A 24,089-nucleotide genomic window follows, 5' to 3' on the forward strand; every position below is an offset into this window, starting at 1 on the left:
TGTCATGTCAGCTGGTTATCATTAGCGATACATGTTTTTGTGCATTAATATGTGGGTGTGTTTATGGCCTATAAATAAAATGTGAGTTTCAGTGTTTCAACAGGAAGTGTGAAATTAACGTAGAGGTATCATCATGAAATCTCTTACCGGTTTTCAGGTTCAGAGATGAAAATCCATTTTTCTTGCCTTTCAAAGTTGTTGATGACATCTTCGTACTCTAATCTGGATGCAATGTCTTCTTCTATAGTTAGGATTGCCATACCGCAAAGCCTGTCTTGAGACATGGTTGATCTATGCTGGAGAATATAAGTTGACAAATCTGCTCGAATGGGACATGCGGACCTCAAAAGAGGGGCCCCCTTAGGTGAGGAGTCTGGGGCAGTTACCCCACTTACCACCCCCAAACGCTGCTCTTGGGCATAGTTATGTCTAAGCTTATTTATAATAGGTAAGGAAGATTTGAAGTGTTTTTCTTTCAGTGCATATGTTGAGGCTAAAGTAAGATGCTCTATCAAACTGAAAAGGTTACATGATAATAAGTGATCATTTCATTTACTCTGAAAAATCTTCTGTTACTTTACATAACAGTTTTACTGGCAGGTAAGTCCAGCACCTCTGTATTAATCTGATACCATATACTGTACCTATATGTCAGTTGTAACCTCTAGATGGCATTATTGAGCCAATCTTAAATGTTGCCTTAGAGCAGGCATGTCAAACACGCGGCCCGCGGGGCGCATGCGGCCCTCAGCAGAAATCTGTGCAGCCCGCATGACAGATCCTAGTTAGCACTAAACTTGTACAAAATGATTACTATCATTTGTGAATGAACCATTCTGCATCTTCGGCATTACTTAATGACTTTTCCTTCTTCTGCCTTCTGACAAAAGCGCATTTTTCCATGGCATTACAGTACCAGAAACGTCATCTGCTAGTATAGCTGCAGCTGCGGCGTCAGCTCCTCCATATCCTGGGCATGACACTGTCCCCCCTTGACCAAAGTTAATTTAGCCACGATGTCACAACTGAAGTGCTAGGCTGCAGCAGCCTGACGGGCTACACTACAGGCTTGGCTGCTGAGACTGGCCACTAGGCAGAACTGACCATCACGAGTAGTAATAGCTTGCATAATTTTCATGTAATGGAGCGGGAGATCGTCAGGCGGATCGGTGCAGCGTACGCAGTGATGCAGGCTCTGCATCGGTCTTTCGTGGTGAAAACGGAGCTGAGCCATTAGGCAAAGCTCTCAATTTACCGGTTGATCTATGTTCCTACCCTCACCTATGGTCATGAGCTGTGGGAAGTGACCGAAAGAATGAGATCACGAATACAAGCGGCTGAAATGAGTTTCCTCCGCAAAGTGTCTGGGCTTTCCCTTTGTAAAGGACACATGATGCTTCAGCAGGGCTTGAAATACAGCGGTTTGCGTTTCTTTTATTTTGACAAGTCATTGGGTGTCTTTAGTTTGCATAATTAATTGTGCGGTTTTGCCAGGAATAGGAAAGGAAAATGGCGACATATGGGGTTAACAATCAAGCACCTTGCTGAAAAGTGAACAAGGTATTAATTTCTCTGTGTTATATGTAAAACAAAGGTTACGAATGTTTATGTTAAGTTATTTACATGCTTTTTCTTTTGTACTTTGCCTTTTATAGCTCTTACGGTGTGTTTATGGAACAAGGTCACGGAAATGATAATAAAATGCAAGAAGATGCGAGAAGTTGGTGAGTTGCTTATTAACAATTTTTTGTAATTTTGAGTTTGTAAAAAGGAGGCTTTTTGCATATCGGCTTATTTTGCAATATAAACTTTGAAGTAAACTTAGTAAAGTAAAATTCGATTTTTGGAGGATTTGTTTTCCAACTTGAATTACTGAGTAATGAATTCAGTGAGCATTTTCGTGATTTCAGTTCACATGAACAGGACTTTGCGCTGTTTACGTCCCCATACTTTTACAATGTTGAGAATGCGCCTGAGAATATCCAAATGGAATTGATTGAACTGCAGTCAGATTCTATTCTGAAGGCAAAATATAATGAAGTTGGTGTGCCAGTCTTGTATGCTTACCTGCCACCCTCGTATGTGCAGATCCGTAAGTTGGCATTGAGAGTACTGTATGTTCGGAAGCACTTACCTTTGTGACAATTGTTTTCGTTAATTCAAGCTACCAAAACCCCATGTCGCTCAAGACTTACTGTCGAGCACCTTTCATCCCTCATAAAAGTTGCAGCTGCACAAGATTTTAAGCATGATATTGACGAACGGGTTACTAACAAGAGATGCCAAGTGTTGGGACAAAAGAAATAAGTCTCAGACTCTAAGACTCCTATATAAGGATCTAGCTAAGAGGCTAAAACTCTAATTGTACACTGTTGTACGGAGATTGTATGGAAATAAATTGCTTTTCTTTAAACTTTAAGTGTTAATGTTTTTAAAGTTTTCAGTATTGGAAAGAAAGCTACAGTTACTTTGTATAATAGTATTTTTGTTACAGTGCTGTCCGTTGACGCTCATATAGCAGTCAAAGCAGCCCACCAATGGTAGTGAGTTTGACATGCCTGCCTTAGAGGCAAAATAAAAATCAGTTCTTTTATGAGAGCATTTCACTGGGTCGAAAAATATGAATTTCTGGTACTTCTTTGTCAGTTAGATACTGCATACGTTAGGCATGCTTGCTTACTACTGCTTGGTGAGCATTTGTCAAACTGCTTCTTGCATCGGGCCTCATCAGTGGGCTTTGTACAAACAAATGCACTAAGCATGAGTATGCACTGAAGTGAACGTCAGTGCGGTAAATTTTACATGGGTGCCGGTGACAATGAGTACAACTCACAAAAATCAGTCAGTAGTGATCAAATAACAATAAGTTCTCAAAGAAGCAATAGTTTTTTTTTTTTTTTTCCAAAACAGCATGTCTATGGCCCTGCTCAGGGTCATTCTTCATAGCGAGAATCAGGATACTGACATTAATATTTTTTCCAGTCTCTTCCGTCCAATGTCTATGTTCTTGACCCATTTTAATCTTTTTTTTTTATCTTCCAATTTCGAAAAAGGCTTTTTCTTTGAAAGTCTGCCTTTTAGGCTGACATCCTGACATTGTGTTTTCTCTGTTGGAGAGGACATTTGTATTTGACGTTTATTTATGGAAGAAGCCAACTGAAGACCTGCTGTATAAAGGCATTTCTTTCTCACACTACACACTCTGATCCTCATATGTAGTTGTGCCTATGGACTTTCCCCTTCTTTTTCTGTCCTGGTTAAACCCCATTTGTCGTCTTCTTTCAAGATAGGAGTGGACACCTTTGTATGAAATCTTCATTTATGAGCTGTCTGCCGAATAGAATAACTTTGATTCTGCTAAAAAAAACATTAGATTGACATGTTTCTTGAGAAAACTGTTTAATTTTGAACTTGGAACTGAATTTTCGGAATTGCAATACCTTGAAACCCATTTAACATAATAATAAGTTTCAGCAGTGCTAATGCAGCTACAAAGGTTATTCTAAAAACCAGTCAGAATTTAAACACGACTAATTAAGGATGAGCTAAGGGAGATACCCATGAGGACACTGAAAAAAGGGCTTGGCAGTCATATGTTAAATAATAAATTAAAATCTTTGACTATCATACACTTATTACATTGCTAGATCACAACTTTTCAAGCATCCTTTGTTCAAAGAATAAGTAAAAGGGAATTTTGCTCGTTTCTGTTTTCCTTTTCTATTAACCTTCCATTTTTGTGTTTACAGAATCCAAAGTGACACAAAGCCTCCGATTTAAATGAGCTTGTAATCAGTGTGACAGTTTAAATCATTTGGACATGTAAAATGTACAAGGTTCTGCCAATTCATTCATCTCTTCACTTAGTTTTTCTTGCATTTAAAGAGATCAAAATGATTTTAGTGACATCTAGTGTTAGGTAAGTATAGGAGCAGGGAAAAAACAGTTTGACTGCTATATTAAATGATTACACACTAGGGTGGCTACAGTGTATAAAATGTTTATTAATGAAAGTAAAGGTAAAGAGAAGGTAAAGATTTTTCCTTTACCACTTAAGGCCTGCAGGTTAGCAAACCTAGCAGTCAGTTGCTGAAAATGTGCCACAGTTCAATGTTTTCAACAGTTGTCTCAAAGGCTGAACCATACTCGAGAAACATCCTCACATATGTGCTTTGACTGTTGAGGTGTTCATGGACAATATGCTGCGTCACCATTTACTGACTCAATAATCTGATTTGTGAAACTGGAAGGGCTCTATGGAGTACAAAATACAGCCACTATCATCTTCCATTAGGGGATAGTCGATTAGTACATTTCTCAAACCACAGCATTCTGGCACTAAAGTCCACAGGGATGACAGAGAGGGGCATTCTTTGGATACCTTCACCTCATGCCTATATCTCGACTTTCCATAGCCCTTTTTTAATTCTTATTCAGGAATACTCATTTATGACTCCGTTCTTTCCAGCTGCCTCTCTCACTGAAGTGTGGATACAGCTTTGACCCCTCCACAGCAGGGGCCTCATGTATAACGCCGTGCGTAGAACTCGCACTATAACATGGCGTAAGCACAAAAGCCGAAATGTGCTTACGCACAGAAAAATCCAGATGCAGGAATCTGTGCGTACTCCAACTTCCACGTTCTTCCGCTAAATAAATCCCGATCAGCGTGAAAACTAACGCTCGTGCACGCGCATTATGTAACGCCCCAAATCCTCCCAGAATTACGCCTATTTGAATATGCAAATCAATATAAATCGCCCTTAAGCGCAGCCTTCTGTGAAAAGACAATGGGAAAAGCACGGGGGGAAACATAAGAATTTCAGCGAATACCAAGTGGAGGCAAAGGAAAAACATACTATTTGTTCAAATAAGCTGTGGTATAATCAACAAAAGGAAGTTGATCGAGTGATATAGCGTGTTGGAGAAACATGAAAGCTCACATCCACAAAATCGCACAGTGCCGGAAATAAAAAAGAAGTCACATATCAAAGTCGCCGTGGAAAGCCGAGTTGTAAGCCCACTGTCTGAGTGTCATATGAAAGCTTATTAGGGTACAGAGAAAAAGCCACACGGTGGGGAAAAAGCACGAAATGTCCACTTCAATCTCGACATTTCCACTTTAATCACGTAGTTTATTTTGTCATTAAAGTAGAACATCATAAAATTCATCTTAAAATTGTTTAATTAACCAGTTTCTAAAATCACATCGTAATTAAAGTAGCACGTTAAATGCTTTGTTTTGTATTTGATTTTCTATGTGCTCTATGTGTTTGAATCACTACTTGCTTCTTTAAACTGGCTCTCTTCCTCCAACTGGACACAGAATCCATTACATTCGTGATATTACAGCTCTCTGAATAACTAAAATACTGAGATGTACACGTGATGTCATTTTCATGATGATAGGAGTTAAAGCACGTTATTAAACATGTTTCACTTCGATGAAATAATTTATTGGAGCAGTACTCAGGGGCGGCTCTAAACTTGTGGTGGCACTGGGCAGAGGAAGAATCGGTAGCTGGCTCCTTCGCCGCCAATGTCAGTAAAGTATCTTATGCACGGTGGATGACCACGTATGTTTCAGACACTAGCCGCCTCGTGCTCATGACACAAGCATTTAACTTTTGCCGAAATTTGTCACTGTGTTTTTAGCTGTGTTGTTATTTTATCTTTCTGTTTTATATTCAATATATATTGGCGTAGCCGTCACTGCAGTCAGTGCTTTTCTTTCCCCAAGTAACCGATCGCCATACAATCAGCTCTGTAATAGACGTTAAGCCATCTGTAAGCTTAGCGCCGATTCTTCAAAATGTTTAAAGAACATTGAAATATCTTCGTAGTACATGTTTAATTATTCTATCCTTCATGCCAGTCCCAGTGAAGAATATAGATTATTTAAATGAAGTTAAAGTTTTATCTGTATAATTTAATAAACATATTTTGCTGCATTTCACCTTAAAATGATATCGTCATCATATGTAAATACGCGCTTTATAAAGTGGCTCAGGTTGTGCGATATTATAACTATAGTGCAAGTTTACAGTGGGGTGATTGTACTTATAAGTACAAACAGTTCTACAAGGAGCACTTGATTGGCTGCATTTAAAGTTCTTGGGATTAAACTGTTTTGAACCGCGAGGTCCGTACAGGAAAGGCTTTGAAACGTTTTGCCGTGGCAGAGATAGCGTGTCCTTGAAGCTGTATACCAATAATTCTCTTTCCGATCAGCTGCTGCTGTGATTCACACTCAGATACAGTGATATAAATACTCCGAGTGGTGCAGTGAGAGTAATATGGAAAAAGATGATCTGCTGTGGCAACTCCTAACGGGAGGAGCTGAAAGAAGAAGAAGAAGAAGAAGTGAGAGTAACAACGCTAAAGCAGTTATGGCATTTGGAATACTATGGCTGTTCCCTGGACAATTATATTGTTACGAGTTAATTACAATCAGATGCATTACACTAATAAACAATATGCGGTTAGTTTCTGTGTATTTATAAAGCCGCGCCATGAAAATAATGAGTAACTACACAAGAACAGTAGTACTGCTTTGACGCTGGGTGCCGCCAGTTTGCAAAACCGAGCGGAGAACTTGCGTACGACAAGACATGAGGTACCGTGGAAAAGTGCGTGGCTTTACGCCAAGTGTAGGTTTTATACATCGCGATTTGAACGTGGAAAAGTTCTTACGCAACATTTCTGTGCGTACGCACCGTTTATACATGAGGCCCCAGGTCTTTAGGGCCGTCATATACAGTTGATATCCTGATACTCTATTAGTGGCTCAGCTGGCAGTATCATAAAGTTATACCATCCCTAGAGGCTGGTAGTGTCCTTATATTCTTCTCCACCACGCTTAAGTATTCCTCTTTCCAGAGGGTGCCAATTCACTCCAGGACCCTGAAATCGCATTGTTTCTAATAAGGGGTGTGAAGAATACCTTAACAATTAAATATAGAGGTAAAATTCTGTTACAACGAACTCCCAGGGACCTAAAAATATTTTGTTGTAATGAAATTTTCATTGTAATGAGATTCTGTATTTGTTACTACAGTATAGTGTTTTCTTTAACTTGTGTCCAGGCATTTGCAATCATTTCAATAGCTTCTTTTGCATTAATTTTAATCTCCTCCTGCCTACAAGTTATGCTGACGAGAATTTTTCTCAGCATTTCCTTGCCATAATACACGTTCAGGGTGCGAATGATGCCCAAATTCAATGGCTGAAGCACTGCTGTGCAATTGGGTGGGAGAAATTCAACACGAACATTATCTATATGTGGAAGCATGTTGTGTGCAGCACAGTTATCAATCAGAAGCCGAATCATCCTTTTCTTCTTCTTCATATTGTGAGGTTTCTGAACGCGTCTGAGATCCCCCCACTCCTTACCCAACGGGAACAACATGCTGAAGTGCGTCCCGAAGCGTGATTGCAGTGTCTGTGGAAGATTGTTTGTCCGTTGCTGGGGCAGGGCAATAGCAGGCTCACAGCGGTGCAGTGAAGCACCACAGAAGCAAATCATAAAAGATTGGGTTCACGCTATAAGTCCCTGTCTTGCACCCCAAAACACGAGGGTTAGTCTCAGTACTTTAGCAAAGCCAGCTTTATTCTGTTTGAAACAGGAACAGCACAGTTATTTATTGTAGCGTGATCTGACACTCTGCCATACACAAACACAGCAGTCAGGCAGGGTTGTGGCCAGGTCAGTGACCAAGTAATCCTGTTATCTGCATTTACAATGTCCGTGCTCCAAACTTTGCATCACCCATCGAGATCTTTTCCATTTAATTTAGTGGAGAGATGCAGCATAGCTGTGAGCCTGCTATTGCCCCGTACAGACAAGGCGATCACACTTCGGGACACTGTTCGGCATGCTGTCTAGTTGGGGGAGGTCTCAAGAGAGTTTACAAACCTCACATTTTCTTGAATGAGTGCTGCATTAATAGGAATGTTTCTTGGACGAGCATCACTGAACCACATCAAAACTGCTTTTTCAACATCTTTAAATGCAGCAGTTCACATTTGTTTGAATCCCGAGATTTTTCTTCTTTTTTTTCTCTGTCTTTCAAGAAAGTTGACAGTGTTGATGGCGAAATTCCGAATTCGCTGGTAACGTTTTTTGCCGCAATCGAGAGCTGCAAAAAATGAAAAGTTTTTTATTTCTAATATGAACTGTCGTTTTTTTGTGTCTGCCTTTTCTATAGGAGGGTGACAATGAGTTAAATTCCAATGGATGTTTTTCAAATGTTGACAAGAAATAAGCAAAAGGTATCACTGAAAAATGCAGGAAACAAAAAGGTAAAAAAACAAAAAAAAAAACAGTACAAGGAAATTTCAAGGTATTTTGTGGACATCATTGTATTGAAAGTATCTGCTGAATGTACTTCGTAGTAACAAGATTTCTATAGACTCGTGTCATATGGGGAAGCTGTTGGGACCATAAAAATACTTCGTTGTAATGAAAATTTCATTGTAAAGATATTCGTTGTAACAGAATGTTTCCTGTAATAAATAAGTAAATAAATAAAACTGCAGGTGGGTCTTGGAAGACAACATTAAAAAAAAGGTTGTCAAAGAGATGTTTTCAATAAATAGTTTCACATTAAGAAATTGTAGCTTTACCTTTTGAACGATTTTAACATGTAACTTTATAAACTTTAGCATATACTAAATCAGGGGTCTCCAACATGTTGCTCGCGAGCTCGCAACCCCTTTCCAAGTAACTCGCCAAAGGGTTAATGAATCCTATTTAAATTTGAAAACTTTATTAGTCAAATTAGGGTGGGCGATCTTTCCAAAAAATCATATCACGATCCTTTTAACACAAAATCACGATCCGTACACTTAATAGAATATCCAAACTCAAACTCATCAAGAACTAAGTAACACTTTATTTTAAATATTAAAAAATTTGAATTCAATTGTTCTCTCATGCGCAAGCCAAGCATAGTTAAGAACACGTCCCGAAGATGGCAAGTGAGTGAGGAAGCCCCTCTCCTCGGTCTGTTGCGTGTCTGTAAGCAACTATGATTCTTGGACAATGAGAGAGGTCACAAAGTCAACCGGAATGTTCAAGCAAATTCTAGAAAAAAAAACCTGATCTAAATCCATTAAGTAGTTCTCTCGGAAAAGCGGACAGACATACAGACAGACAGGGACTGGATTTTATACAGTTAGGTCCATAAATATTTGGACAGAGACAACTTTTTTCTAATTTTGGTTCTGTAAATTACCACAATGAATTTTAAATGAAACAACTCAGATGCAGTTGAAGTGCAGACTTTCAGCTTCAATTCAGTGGGTTGAATAAAAAGATTGCATAAAAATGTGAGGCAACTAAAGCATTTTTTTTAACACAATCCCTTCATTTCAGGGGCTCAAAAGTAATTGGACAAATTAAATAACTGGAAATAAAATGTTCATTTCTAATACTTGGTTGAAAACCCTTTGCTGGCAATGACAGCCTGCAGTCTTGAACTCATGGACATCACCAGATGCTGGGTTTCCTCCTTTTTAATGCTCTGCCAGGCCTTTACTGCAGTGGCTTTCAGTTTGTCTGTTTGTGGGCCTTTCTGTCCGAAGTTAAGTCTTCAACAAGTGAAATGCATGCTCAATTGGGTTAAGATCAGATGACTGACTTGGCCATTCAGGAATTTTCCACTTCTTTGCTTTAATAAACTCCTGGGTTGCTTCGGCTGTATGTTTTGGGTCATTGTCCATCTTTATCATTTAATCAATTTGACTGCATTTAGCTGGATTTGAACAGACAGTATGTCTCTGAACACCTCAGAATTCATTCGGCTGCTTCTGTCCTGTGTCACATCATCAATAAACACTAGTGTCCCAGTGCCACTGGCAGCCATGCACACCCAAGCCATTACACTGCCTCCACCGTGTTTTACAGATGATGTGGTATGCTTTGGATAATGAGCTGTTCCACGCCCTCTCCATACTTTTTTCTTGCCATCATTCTGGTAGAGGTTGATCTTGGTTTCATCTGTCCAAAGAATATTTTTCCAGAACTGTGCTGACTTTTTCAGATGTTCTTTAGCAAAGTCCAACCTAGCCTTTCTATTCTTGAGGCTTACGAGTGGCTTGCACCTTGCAGTGCACCCTCTGTATTTACTTTCATGCAGTCTTCTCTTTATGGTAGACTTGGATATCGATACCCCCTGGAGAGTGTTGTTCACTTGGTTGGCTGTTGTGAAGGGGTTTCTCTTCACTATGGAAATGGTTCTGCAATCATCCACCGCTGTTGTCTTCCGTGGACATCCAGGTTTTTTTGCTTTGCTGAGTTCACCAGTGCTTGCTTTCTTTGGATGTACCAACCTGTAGATTTTGCCACTCGTAATATTGTAGCAATTTCTCAGATGGGTTTTTTCTGTTTTCGCAGTTTAAGGATGGCTTCTTTCACCTGAATGGAGATCTCCTTTGACAGCATGTTGTCTGTTCACAGAAAAATCTTCCACATGCAAGCACCACACCTCTAATTAACTCCAGGCCTTTTATCTGCTTAATTGATAATGACATAACGATGGACTTGCCAACACCTGCCCATGAAATAGCCTTTGAGTCAATTGTCCAATTACTTTAGAGCTCCTGAAATGAAAGGATTGTGTTAAAAAAATGCTTTAGTTGCCTCACATTTTTATGCAATTGTTTTGTTCAACCCACTGAATTAAAGCTGAAAGTCTGCACTTCAACTGCACCTGAGTTGTTTCATTTAAAATTCATTGTGGTAATGTACAGAACCAAAATTAGAAAAACGTTGTCTCTGTCCAAATATTTATGGACCTAACTGTATTAGTAAACCTTCAAAATAATGTGCAGTTAAAGTCTCAACAGCATTCTCAGCATTTCTGGAGCTTAGTAGAGCCAGATAACTATAAGAACCAAGCAGCTCTAAAAATATCCACTTTGTTTGTGTCTACATACCTCTCTGTGTCTGCGTTTTCTGACATGAATGTCATGAAATCAAAGTTCAGAACAAGACTGACAGATGGACATTGAAAGGACTCCATTAGAGTGAACCTAAGTGGCTCCACTCCACCATACACCTCTCTTGTTGACTCCATGCAGTGCCAGTCATCTGACTAACTAAAAAACATATACGTGCAAGTGGACATGTGAATAAAGTGAAACAGTGACATGTAACAAAATGAAAAAATTTAATAAGTAATATATGTGTATTTGTAATTGCATTGTTTTGTTTTGACGCCATTCATGTTTTAATTCAATCGTGTGAGATACACTAGAAAATGCATACAGTCATACAAATGCACTTGCAGGTGAACTAAATATTTTTTGTGATGTTTTAATGCAAAATGTGAGTTGTGGACACCAACATTTTGTAAATGTTCAGACAAAACAACTTATTTAGTTTGTTTGGGTTGAAATAACCTATGAGAATAGACGTTAAAAAACACAAGTAGCTCTCAGCCATTTTCATTTTGTTAAAGTAGCCTACACGATTCCTTAGCCAACATTTTACAGTACATTGGCCCTGGGAGTCTCTCAGGAAGTGCTATCAGGTTGAGTCCTTCTCAGGGCACACTGACACCCACTCTCGGTCATTCAATGCCATTCCAAGGATAAGAATTCACCTGTCATGTACAGCAGGAATTTGTGACGTGGGTAGAAAACGGCAGTGAAACAGAAAAATCCGATATGGACATATTGAGAACGTGTAAAGTGCACAGAAACAGTAAAGACCAAGCACTGATATATTGCGTTTCCGCACCCATCACAGCTCTGCAATGAGTGACACATCAGCACCAGTAACTTGTTAAGGAATTCAATGGAGGGTTCTGGAATTATAGAGCAGTAATGCTAACCTGTGTACCACTGCACCAGACTACAGTATATTATCCATACCATCCATCCTTTATTCAACCTGCTATATCCTAACTACAGGGTCACGGGGTCTGCTCGATCCAATCCCAGCCAACACAGGACGCAAGGCAGGAAATAAACCCCAGGCAGGGCGCCAGACCACCGCTGGGCACACACACACACACACACCCTAGGAACAATTTAGAATCGCCAATGCACCTAAACTGCATGTCTTTGGACTGTGGGAGGAAACCCACGCAGACACGGGGAGAACATGCAAACTCCACCCAGGGAGGACCCGGGAAGCAGGTCTCCTAACTGCGAGGCAGCAGCGCTACCACTGAGCCACCATTCTTCTTAAGTATTAATATTTTTCTTTAGTATAATATATATGATGATCATTGTCTTCTGCTTTTTTGGCAAATATGTGTGTTTGTTGTTTTTTTTTTTTTTTTGCAATATTGGTCTTTTCTTACAAAGAATCCTTTGGATAACTGTGATACTGTGCATTAAGAGGACAAAAGGGACATTACAAGTAGAAGTGTGGGGGTCTCCAGAGAGGTCACCATTTAATGAGCAATGATGCTATTATTAAAAAAAAATAGAAAGAAAGAATTTCAAAGTAAAGAATGCCATGTTTAGTGATTGTGGTTGAGGTTGTTGCTTCAGGCAGCTACTAGCAGCTGTGGTGTGTGCAATGAACGCTGACTTCCGGTTGCGTTGGTTTTTTTTTTTTTAGCTATTAAACCAAAGAGGGGCAGGACTTCTAGGTCAAACCAGAAGAGAAGGGGCTCCTCCACAACTCTATGGCTGGAAGAGGAGAAGAGGTTAGTAGCTGCATCTCACCATTATTTTTAAAATACTTCTAAATGAACTCAAGTAAGGGGCTTCAACACTCCAGATCTGTTTGAGAGCCAGTAAAGAAGTTCAAAGCAGACAAGAAAAATGAAGAACTGGAGCTTTGTATTCACATGAAATTCCAAACCAAAGCTGTGCTGGTAGATTAAAAGGAGCAACCATGGCTGTTCAAAACGGCCACACTTACACTTTTGTCCATGAATGTCATATAACTGGTCATGTTAGCAGCATTTATTTGTCAGCAGTAGGGCCTTCTTCTAAATGTTGGTCTTGAGTCTCAGCTTCATCACGGATTGGTTGACGAACGTATTGCTATTGTTATGAAAAGTAACATTAGTATAATACACAGTAATAATATTATCTCCTATTTGTTGTTTGCCTTTGTTCCCTTTATATCCAGGTACCTTGGTGTATTTATTATTATTATTAGATGTAGTAATAGTAAGAGGAGGAGGAGGAGGAGTTTTGTTGCTGTAGAAATTGTATTAGCATTAAGATAATATGCATTTGTGACATTATTAATGTTACCAGTAACGGCGCACTGCATGATAACGTGCAGTGAATACACTTGACTTGAGCATTCCTAGTTTTCATCCTCTTTCTCTGTACGTTTAGCGTTTGTTTGCTCAAAGGTTGATGTGCTTGCTGCTCCTGAGCAGCTCTTCTTTTCTCCACCCTAGTGGCCGGCTTCTTCTCTTCTTTCGTCAGCATCTTTTTGCATTAAAACTGATTAAGTGTTTGTGTTGCAATTACTTAGTACGTTTTCTTTCATTTTTCACTTGAGCTGGCACATAAGTCTTCAATCTGCCTCAAGAATGATTTAAGATATGAAGAGGTAGGGGAAGTGACAGCAGTGGTGGTAGGGAATGAGAACGGCACCATATGGCCACTCTCCTGCGCACTGCCGAGAGTTGATTCTATAATAAAATAAAAAGAGGAATAACCTTGGAGGTCGATCATCTCCCCGAAAGCGGATAGTAGACGTCATGTAGTATATTTGTACCAAATTTCAGGTCAATGGGTCAAACGGTTTGAGAGCTACAGGTGATTTAAAATCCTGGACAGACAAACGGACAGCCACAGTAGCATTCTATATGCAAAGATTTTGTGGCAAGCACTTATTGTTTGAGCAGCTGTTGTGCTGTAAAGATAAACAGTTTTTAAAATAAGGGCATTGAGGAAAACACTAAAAAAATTTCACTATACTGTCAGGCATCGTTGTTTTTTTTTTTTAATCTTATCACGCATTATGTCAGAATATACAATTTTTACGTTAAACAAATACTGATTCAGTAATTGACTTCATCTAGTTATTTAAGTTATTAGCCATTAATTTAAGATAAATAGTACTTAAGTCATCTGAAATTATCAGCTGACTGCCTCTGCACCTGACATAAATGCAGTGAAATTAATGGCTGCCATCACTGAGATCAACACAGTTTGGGTTTCCTTCCATGGCAGCCACAGATCTCCTCGGGCCAGCTGATGGGGCAAAGCAAACGGCTTTAACTCCTGTCTCCTGCTGTAGACTCATACACATCAGGTGGGCCGGGGTGAAACACGAGCAAGTACACACATCTCCCTGGAAGCTGCCCCATTGGCTGCCTGTGAAATGTGAAGCCACAATTTGATGAATGTTTTATTCATTCTAGCTACAACCCTTCCTCCACCAAGCCGAGCAACCTGACTCCTCTGACCTGTGTAGCTTATCTTTAACAAGCGTCAGAAGAGAGGGCTCTGGCAGGTGCAACAGGTAGAGACTATTATATTTGTTTGAAATTTATATTTATTCTGGTAGAGCTTATCAAAAGATGGCTATTCATTTATGTTTTGTAAATGTTACTTATGGGGACTACTCATTCAAATAGAAAAATGAAAAATGTAAGAGAACAGGTAATTCCATTTTTTATATGAAAACTATTTTGCTAATATGTCACTGTTCTGGAGCTGATTTGACGTGCAAGTGCTTGCTAAACAGTTATTTTTTCTGACATTACAGTGTAATTGTGCATTAATAGGTTTATAGAGCCATTACTGTGATGTGTACAGAATACAGAGAAATTTATTTGAATAACATTTAAACACATGATATTGAGTGTTTATCTATTTAGATTATTCCAACTGCCAATATTTAACTGCTATATTTAAGGAACAGCAACCTGAAGAAGGCAAAATTAATAAAACAGGTGAAGATGCTTTGTTGTTATTCAGTTCAATATTTTTATATATAACATTTCAAATCATAATAATTCTAAATGGATCAGTGACCTTCAAATACAAAATAAGAGATATTTAAATTAATCTACACAGACAGAACAGAAAGGCTCAAGCTCCAAAGAGCTGTAAATTTGAAAAGTGGGTTAAAAAATGGATAGGCGGATGGACTGATGGAAAGAGGGACACACAGAATACACTAGAGTGTATTTAAAAAGAATTTAGCTTATCAGTAAAGGGGCTTCTCTGTTTATGTGGGGATCTTAATATGACATTATTGACAAATGATTGCTTCATGAGTCTCGCCGCTAAAAGAAATTCAGTTATTTCTGCATGACCCAGCTTCCTCAAAGCTACACGATATATTGTTTCCCCGGCCTGATCTTCATTTGTTTGGAGTTTGCATGTTCTGCCTTTATCTATGTGTCTCTTCTTTTCTCAAATACTGCAAAGATAGGTGAATTTAAATTGGCTCTACGTGTGCACTTGGGTCTCACAGGTGACTGACTGCAGTCCAGTTACTGGTTACCTCTTGTCTTATGCTCCTTGCTGCCACAATGAACACTGGCACCTCAAGAAGGTTTGTAAAACAGATTGATGGAGAATCCACACAGTTCATTGTGAATCTTTCATCTATCTATTTTGTGCCTTGCTTTACCCATTGGAGCCTATCCGGGCAGCACTGGCACAAAACAAGAACCTACTATGAATGAGGTGGGTTTGAAAAAGGAATGAATGAAGTACTTTTTCATTTGCATTCGCATATGGGAGGGTAAATCAAAAAGTAAAGGAAATTTGAAAATTACACCGTAATAGTAACAGATAGAAGTTGATGAAAGGGCTTATGGGTAGTTCAAACATTTACAGTGCAGTGCTCTGACATTAGTCCAGTTGAAGCCAAATTCAAATGAACATGGATGCCCCACTGAAGGATTGCTCCATTGTTGAACAACATGACATAGTGAGATTTTCTTGGGCAGATGAACTGAAATATACTGAAATTCACTGAAGGATGTTGGCTCAGTAAGGAAATGAAAACAGCACGACTCAATGAAAAGTTTAGGAATGGGTAGAAAGGTTTAAAGTGAGAGAAACAAGTGTAACGGATGAAGCTCATGCCTTCACCAGAGAAGACCGAAAGATGACATTGTCCGTTGTTGTTGTTGCACATTTGGATATCAGCTATACACCAGCACATGCCAAAGTGCATAATGAAATGGGGTACCGTAAAGTTTGCACAACATGGGTACCCAAACTGTTTACTGATCCACAAGCCAGCATCCTTCAGTGAATTTCAACAGGTTCCATTCATCCTCCCCAAAGAAATCTCATCATGGTGCCCACAGCAGAGCGTCCATGTTTATTTGACCTTAGCTTCAACTAGATTAATGACAGAGTGCTGCGCTGTGTGTGGTTGAATTACCCATAAGCCATTGTGAATGTGTTGTATTACATCAGCTTCTATCAGTTGCAGTTACTGTGTAATTTTCAAATTGCCTTTACTTTTGATTTAGCCTTGTAAAATAATCCAGTCAGTCATTGTCCAACCCACTATATCCTAACTACAGGGTCACGGGGGGTCTGCTGGAGCCAATCCCAGCCAGTACAGGGCACAAGGCAAGAACAAATTCTGGGCAGGGTGCCAGCCCACTGCAGGGCACACACACCAATTACAATATAGGATTGCCAATGCACTTAACCTGCATGTCTTTGGACTGTGGGAGTAAACCCACGCAGACACGGGGAGAACATGCAAACTACACGCAGGGAGGACCCGGGAAGCAAACCCAGCTCTCCTTACTGCGAGGCAGCAGCGCTACCACTGCACCATCGTGCTGCCCATAAAATAATCCACATAAAATAATTCAGCTACCTGTGAACTGATTTTATTGATATTTGGCAAACGTATCCTTTGAGGAAACTTGTCAGGACAGTTCAATATTTGAACTGTATATTTATTTTGATATCTCAAGCATGCTGCCAGGTTTCAAAATTTCAGTATCTCCCTTTGAAAAACACTGATATAATTTTCAAACTTATCTATCTTTAAACAGAGAAACTCTTTGTGTTGTGTGGCACGGTGGCACAGTGGTAACACTGCTGCCTCACAGTTAGTAGACCTGGGTTTGCTTCCTGGGTCCTCCCTGCATGGAGTTTGCATGTTCTCCCTGTGTCTTTGTGGGGGTGCTCTGGTTTCCTCCCACAGTACAAACGCATGCAGATTTGGTGGATTGGCGATTCTAAATTGTCCTTTGTGTGTGTGTGCCCTACCTGGGATTTGTTCCTGCCTTGTGCCCTGTGTTGGCTGGGATTGGCTCCAGCAGACCCCCGTGGGGGGCACTTAGGATATAGTGGGTTGGAAAAGGACTGACGGACTGACATTCTGTGTTATTTCAGTTACAAATTAGTTAACTGGTTCAAATTAACTTTGGGAGAGGTCACTTCAACTTGTATATTTTGTAGATTTTCCTCATTTATTCATCCAATAGCCACTCCTGATGGGAAAATGGACCCCCAATTCAAGTTAGTCAAACATCGTAGAAGTGTCTTTAGGAGCTGTTTGTACACCAGCTTACTTCTGCGGCTGTTGGAGATTTAACAATAAAGTAAAAAAACACAAAAAAAACAATTTATCTTGAAATTAATGTAAAAGGAAAAAAAAACTGAAGTGTCAACAAACACACACTCAAAATTTACGTCAGACTATAATCAAACCCACAGACACACTGTCCGCACATTATAATGATTTAATATTTCTCTGATACTGTAATTTGTCGGCAAAACTCCAGACAGGCTCTACATGGTGGTCTGAAGCAGCGAACATTTTACATTAAGACTTGAGAGATTTGAACTCTTCAGGAAAGTCTTTCAAAAACGTTATGTTTAAGACATTTGCACAACAATTACTCACAGACTCTCCTCCACAAAAACAAACAGCAGTTCAACAGGCAATGCTGTTTGTATATCACTAAAATTAGAATCTAATGTCTGTGAAAGCTATTGAGCCATATTTTTAACTATATGATATTATAAAGTGCAATTTAAAATATTTAATCTAACGTTATTCTGTTCTATTACTGGGATTTTTGAATATGACTCACTGTTACAAAAATATTTAATAAACAAAAATGAGATATCTGACACTGAAGAATCAAAAAAATGTAAAATGTTTGAACTTTCAAATCTGTTTAATCACTGTGGCCTCTGGGAGGCGTTTCAGCACACCAAACCCCCAGACACAACTGCATCACAGCAATCTCAGTTCAATGAAAGTGTTTTTAATTTAAACAATACCTTCCGGACAACTCGGCAATACAGAACATTTTTTTTCTTTTTTTTTCTTCTACACTTCCAAATTCTCCTCCACATGCGACTCCAATTCCTCCTAAGTCAAGTGGATAGCTTGCTTTTAACTCTGGACCCAAGAGTATTTCTGGTGTTTAATCCTCTGGTGCTTAATCTCCCAGGAAGCACTTCTGGATCAGGCAGGACGTTCTTGAGCTGCCAGTATCCAAAAGTTCCCCCAAATGGGAGAACCCGGAAGGGCAGGCCCCTGGGGCCAGAACTCTCATGCTGCCCAGCAAACGTTCATACTAGGGCTCACCAGACAGGATGCTGCCACCTACTGTATGGGGATACATTCTGCCCATTGCAGGCAGTCACCTACTGACCTGAGGTTCCAGGTACCCAAGTCCAATCTGAGAACCCTTCCAAGGTTGCTGGGACTCCAACCCTAGTGAAGCTGCTGCTGCAGCATCTTCCTGTGGCCATGTAGTGGCATGGCACAGCAATATCACCGCTCCCCAATCATCCTTCTTTTCTCATGGCCTTCTGGACAAGCAAGGGAATAGGATACACCCTGGCAGGGACACCAGTTGGTCCCTCCCATCACATGTACAGTATGCTTTGCCATGTGTACATTTTTTAAATTGTTTTTTAAACTGAGGCAGTACTGCAATATACACCATTATTCTCAGTTGACTGCTACCCATAATTAGATAAGATCAGAACTTTATTCATCCCGAGGGAAATTCTTATGTCATTGGCATGTTTAGTGCAACAAGAGAAATAAAGATAGTACAATAAAGATTTAAAAAGAGAAAAATAGTACAAAAATATGAACAACAGATTATTATTAAATACTTCGTGTAGGTTATGAAAAGTGACTTAATACTTGTGCCTCAGTAAAATGAGCTAGCCACTTGTGATGACATAATGGGACTAACAGACCGCCACAAAGGCTGAAAAGATCACCTACAGAACGAAGAGGCGTTATAAAGCCTTATTGCCACAGGTAGAAAAGATCTCATGTGGCATTCAGTTCTGCATTTGGGGGCAATGAGTCTTTTGCTGTGTGTGCTCTGATGGTTCCTCAAGGAGGCGAGCATGGAGTGAGAGGGGTTGTCCATGATACTAAGGAGCTTTTTCAGCATTCTCCTCTCAGACACCTCCATCAGATCCTCTAGTTTGACGCCAAGGACAGAACCAGCCTTTTTAATCAGCTTGTTCAGCCTGTTGTGATCAGCTGCCTTCACCGCACTGCCCCAGCTCACAGCTGCAAAAAACACCACACTCTCCATCACAGAGTGATAAAACATTGTCAGCATTTTCCTGCATACATTAAACAACCTAAGCCTCCTCATTAGGTAGAGCCGGCTATTCTCTTTCTTGATCACAGTGTCTGTGTTCTTAGACCAGTCAAGTTTACTGTCAATGTGTACTCCCAGGTACCTATAGTCCTCAACTACTTTAACCTCCGTTCCTCTGATAGTGACAGGGGTGGGAGGAGGAGCCCACTTCTTAAAGTCCCCCACCAGTTCCTTTGTCTTTGTGATGTTTAACTGTAAATGATTTGCTCACACCACCCACCAAAGCTTTCCACCACACCCCTATATTCCTCCTCCTGTCCATCCCTGATACAGGCCACAATGGCAGAGTCATCAGAAAATTTCTGCAGGTGACATGACTGAGACCTGTACCTGAAGTCAGACGTGTAGATGGTGAAGAGGAAAGGTGATAGGACAGTAGTGGCACCCCTGTAATTAGGTGATTGTTTAGTTAGTTGTTGTTGATTAATATATTTTTATGAGGTAAAAGTCACTATATAACAATTCATTAGCTGATCAATTTAATTTTCTGTCTCATATCTTTGAAATATCTTGTATCATATTTTATCTTGCTGCCATAAACTGCATTGTTGTTGTTCTTTGTGAAGTGCATTTTCAATGGTGCACTCAGGAAAAACCAGCATATTAAATACTAATTTATTTTTTGATATAGTTAGGTCCATTAGTATTTGGACAGTGACACAATTTTCATAATTTTGGCTCTATACACCACGACAATAGATTTGAAATGAAGAAATAATTACATGACTGAAGTGTCACTTCAGCATTAATTCAATAGGTTTAACAGAAATGTTGTATGAGCCATTTAGGAATGGCAGCCATTTTTATACATGGTCCCCCCATTTCCAGGGGGTGACAAGTTGTTCCAAAGCCAGGTGTGAGCAGTTCCCTCATTATTTCATTAATTATTAAGCAGGTAGAAGGTTTGAGGTTGATTCCAAGTGTGGAAATTGAATCTGGAAGCTATCGCTGTGACCTCTCAACATGAGGTCCAAAGAGCTGTCCATGCAAGTAAAAACAAGCCATCATTAGGCAGGGGAAACAAAATTAACCCACCCAAGGGACAGCAGAAACACGAGGAGTGGTCAAATCAACCATTTGGAACATTCTTAAAAAGAAGGAACACACTGGTGAGCTCAGCAACACCAGAAGGTCTGGGCAACCATGGAAGACAACTGAGCTGGATGATTGCAGAATTCTTTCCTTGGTGAAGAAAAAACAATTCAAAACATTTAGCCAAACCAAGAACACTCTCCAGGAAGTAGATCTATCATTGCCGAAGTCTACAAAAGAAAACCTCAAAACAGTAAAGACAGAGGGTTTACCACAAGGTGCAAACCACTGGTAGACCTCAAGCATAGGAAGGACGGATTAGACTTTGAAAGAAAATATTTAAACAAAAACAGTCCAGATTTGGAACAGTTTTCTTTGGACAAATGTAATTAAGATCAATATGTACCAGAATGATGCACAGAGAAGAATATTGAGAAGAGAAGGGACAGCTCATGATCTGTAGCATACCAGATCATCTGTGGAATATGGTGAAGGCAGTGTTATGGCATGGGCATGCGTGACTGCTCTAAGACAAAACAAGTAAAAAGGTTTGGGGGAGCCACCCCGTATATTGACAGGCAAAACAAATTAATGCAATGAGTAATCATCAAAGACTGAGTCCCAATCGACTAACTGAGGAATAAAGGGTGTGGGGTTTTATAGTGGCTGTGCAAGAAAAGAGTGTTCTGTGTGGCGGAAAATGAGGTCAGTAGGAGGGTGTGGTCTTGAGAAGAGGGCAGAAGTTGGTGCTGGTTTAACTGGGTTTCCCCTCTTTTGATCTGTGGAAAAGAGAGAAGAGAGATTAGTGCACTTTATCAACCCTCAACCTCACATCTTACCCTCAGTTAAGCCCTTTGACTGCATCCCAGGTGCACGTGCGTGACATGGCCAATGGATTCCGGTCACTGGTGTTTATTGATGATATGAATATTCACAAAAGTTGTAAGATGATTTCTGAAGTGTGAAGGCTACACTGTCTGCTCAGATTCAGCCAAATGCTACAAAACCAATAGGATGACGCTTCACAGTACAGATGAACAATCAGCCAAAACATACTGTAACAGCAAACCAAGTGCTTTTCAAGACAAAGATGTGGAAAATTCTTCAATCACCAAGTCAAATCAACTGATCTCAACTCAATTAGACATGCATTTCACTTGGTGAAGACAAAATTGAAGGCAGAAAGTCCTACAAACAAGTACACCTGAAGACCGCTGCAGTAAAAGCATCACTAGAGTGGAAACCCAGCAATGGGTTCCAGACTTCAGGCAGTCATTGATGGATGGATGGATTTTTAACCAAGTATTGAAAATGGTTGTTATATTCTATATTCATGATTATGTTAGTTTGTCCGACTACTTTTGAGGCCCTGAAAATGGGGGGAGACCATGTACTACTGTATAATATTGACTGTCATTCCTAAATGGCTCATATGATATTTTTGTTAAAACCCTTAAATTAAAACTGCAAGTCTACACTTCAGTTTTGATTACTTCATTTCAAGTTCTTTGTGTTGGTGCACAGAGCCAAAATTATGAAAATCGTATCACCGTCCAAAAGGTTATGGACCTGACCATTTGATGGACAAGAAGATGACACAGTGGTTAAAAGATGTTGCATCAGAGATCAAGAGACCTGGGATTAATTCCAAACCTTTCATAATGTCTGAGTGGAGTCTTGTCAAGAAAACCAGATCCCCGTGCCCACTGATGAAAACTTGGCCTAAAAACCCAGTAAGGCCAACAATGGACTGGAGACACTCAGATGATAAAAACTATTTAAATCAGCAGACGGTTTAAGGAAGTTGAAGATTACGTAATGAACTGAACACAAAAAATGACAAAAGCAAAATTTTGGTCTAATTCTGCACAATAATCTCAGTCTTTTGAAGTGGGTGGTTTTCCGAAGTTCTCCTATTAAGACCTAAACTAAGCAATTTTGTAATTTCATTAAAGTAATATGAGAAAAACTTGAACTAAGCAGTTTTCCATTTTCTTGTTTGTGAGAGGATGAAAACTAAACTGCTTTATTACTCAGATATTATGGTTAGAAATGTTATTCGATTTTAAATCATGGTTATCTGTTTAGATAAAAATGTGAAACTTAGGATGCATGTATATTTTATTATATGTTTAATGAGTAATTAGATATAAAAAAGAAATTGCTTATTTCAAGTATTACACCATCTAGGAAGTGAAAGTCCATTGGAGGAACAAAAAGTTAAGTATGGAAGAGGATCAGAATGAATTTGCACCATTTTTTTCTTACAAAAACTGAAACAAATTTGTAAAATACAGAGATCATCTGGACAATAGAGAGGAAAGTCTGAATCTGTGTCATTGTTGGCGAACTGGTGTAAGAATACTATTTTAACATTATTATATCTTTTATGTAATCCTTTATCTTTGTACTTTATTTCTGTGCTTCAATTTTAATATTAATTGGGTCTAGATATATTCCTTAGTCTGGTCTCAGAGGTTCAGGTGGGAGGTTGTCAACTTAGGGGTTTCATAGGAGGGCTTAGGGTGTTTTTCAAGGTCTCACAAATTCAGGTGTGTGAGACAATGGCCTACACAAGGTAATCAAATGTGCTAAAGTCTCAGCTAGGACCACACATCTGGAACTGCAGCATGAACCTTAAGGGCTCTAAGATCACCAACTAAATTGTTGCCACAACTGAACTATAGTACTTAGTGCGATGAGAGATGTCGTAAAATCAACCGGAATGTTCAAGCAAATTAAGAAAAAATAAAAGGATCTAAATCTGTTAAGTACTTCTCTCTTGAAAAGCGGACAGACAGACAGATGTTTAATTTCATATATAAATAGAAATGTTCCTAACAAATATATTGTTGTATTTCTCTCTTTGTTTTGTCATGTTTAGGTAATGCTCAGATAACATGGCTGAGCAAAGACAAAGGGCCCTCTCCACCTCGGGAGAAGCACTGTACCAAATTTTGGGCTTAGAGAAAGGTTCTGCACACGAGGAGATAAAGAAATCCTACAGGTAAGATGTCTAAAGATGTCCATCACAAACAAATTTGCTGTGAGTTTTCTTCTAAAGGACAATGATCAATTTCACATTACGCAGAAAATGCAAATAGCCTTTCTGAATTTTTAAAAGTAAGGATATGGGGTTCAACAACATCTAAAGAATCTAAAGACCTTTTAAAGCACAATTCTGCAAAATCAGGATGCTGCAACACAGTCTTAGTAGATCAATGTGGCTGCTGATCTCAGTCAACCTAATCAACTTCTCCAAGTGTTTAAATTGATAAAATGTCTGACTGGGTGCTCTTTCTAAGTTTTTCTAGTCATAAATACTTCACATTTTACAGAACTGTCAAATGGCCGGGCTAGGGTGTTCCTAAACTTTGCTGCCAGTATTTCATTGATACCTTTGTATTGCAATTATTTTAATTGTCTGATGAAAGCACATTGTGGGTGGACATGTTATATAAGGCAGTGACGTAACCAGAAGCTAGGATTGCTGGCTCTGTG

General features: G+C 39.4%; 1 protein-coding gene across 4 annotated transcripts in view; it reads left to right on the forward strand.

Moving 5' to 3' along the window:
- The first annotated feature begins 1,315 nt into the window (after window positions 1-1,315).
- dnajc5b (DnaJ (Hsp40) homolog, subfamily C, member 5 beta) overlaps window positions 1,316-24,089 on the forward strand; it is a 73,309-nt gene continuing 50,535 nt past the window's right edge. Inside the window, exons 1-4 of one of the 4 annotated variants that reach the window (XM_039754584.1) lie at window positions 1,316-1,560; window positions 1,656-1,724; window positions 12,575-12,662; window positions 23,473-23,595. In XM_039754584.1, the coding sequence (XP_039610518.1) occupies window positions 23,489-23,595 (107 nt within the window). In that variant the 5' untranslated portion in view covers window positions 1,316-1,560; window positions 1,656-1,724; window positions 12,575-12,662; window positions 23,473-23,488. Of the gene's footprint in view, window positions 1,561-1,655; window positions 1,725-12,574; window positions 12,663-14,366; window positions 14,447-22,849; window positions 22,944-23,472; window positions 23,596-24,089 lie in introns of those variants that run through there. The other 3 variants (XM_039754587.1, XM_039754588.1, XM_039754586.1) reach the window with 3 other exon arrangements.

The sequence above is a fragment of the Polypterus senegalus genome, chromosome 5, assembly GCF_016835505.1.
Source record: "Polypterus senegalus isolate Bchr_013 chromosome 5, ASM1683550v1, whole genome shotgun sequence".
NCBI lineage: Eukaryota > Metazoa > Chordata > Cladistia > Polypteriformes > Polypteridae > Polypterus > Polypterus senegalus.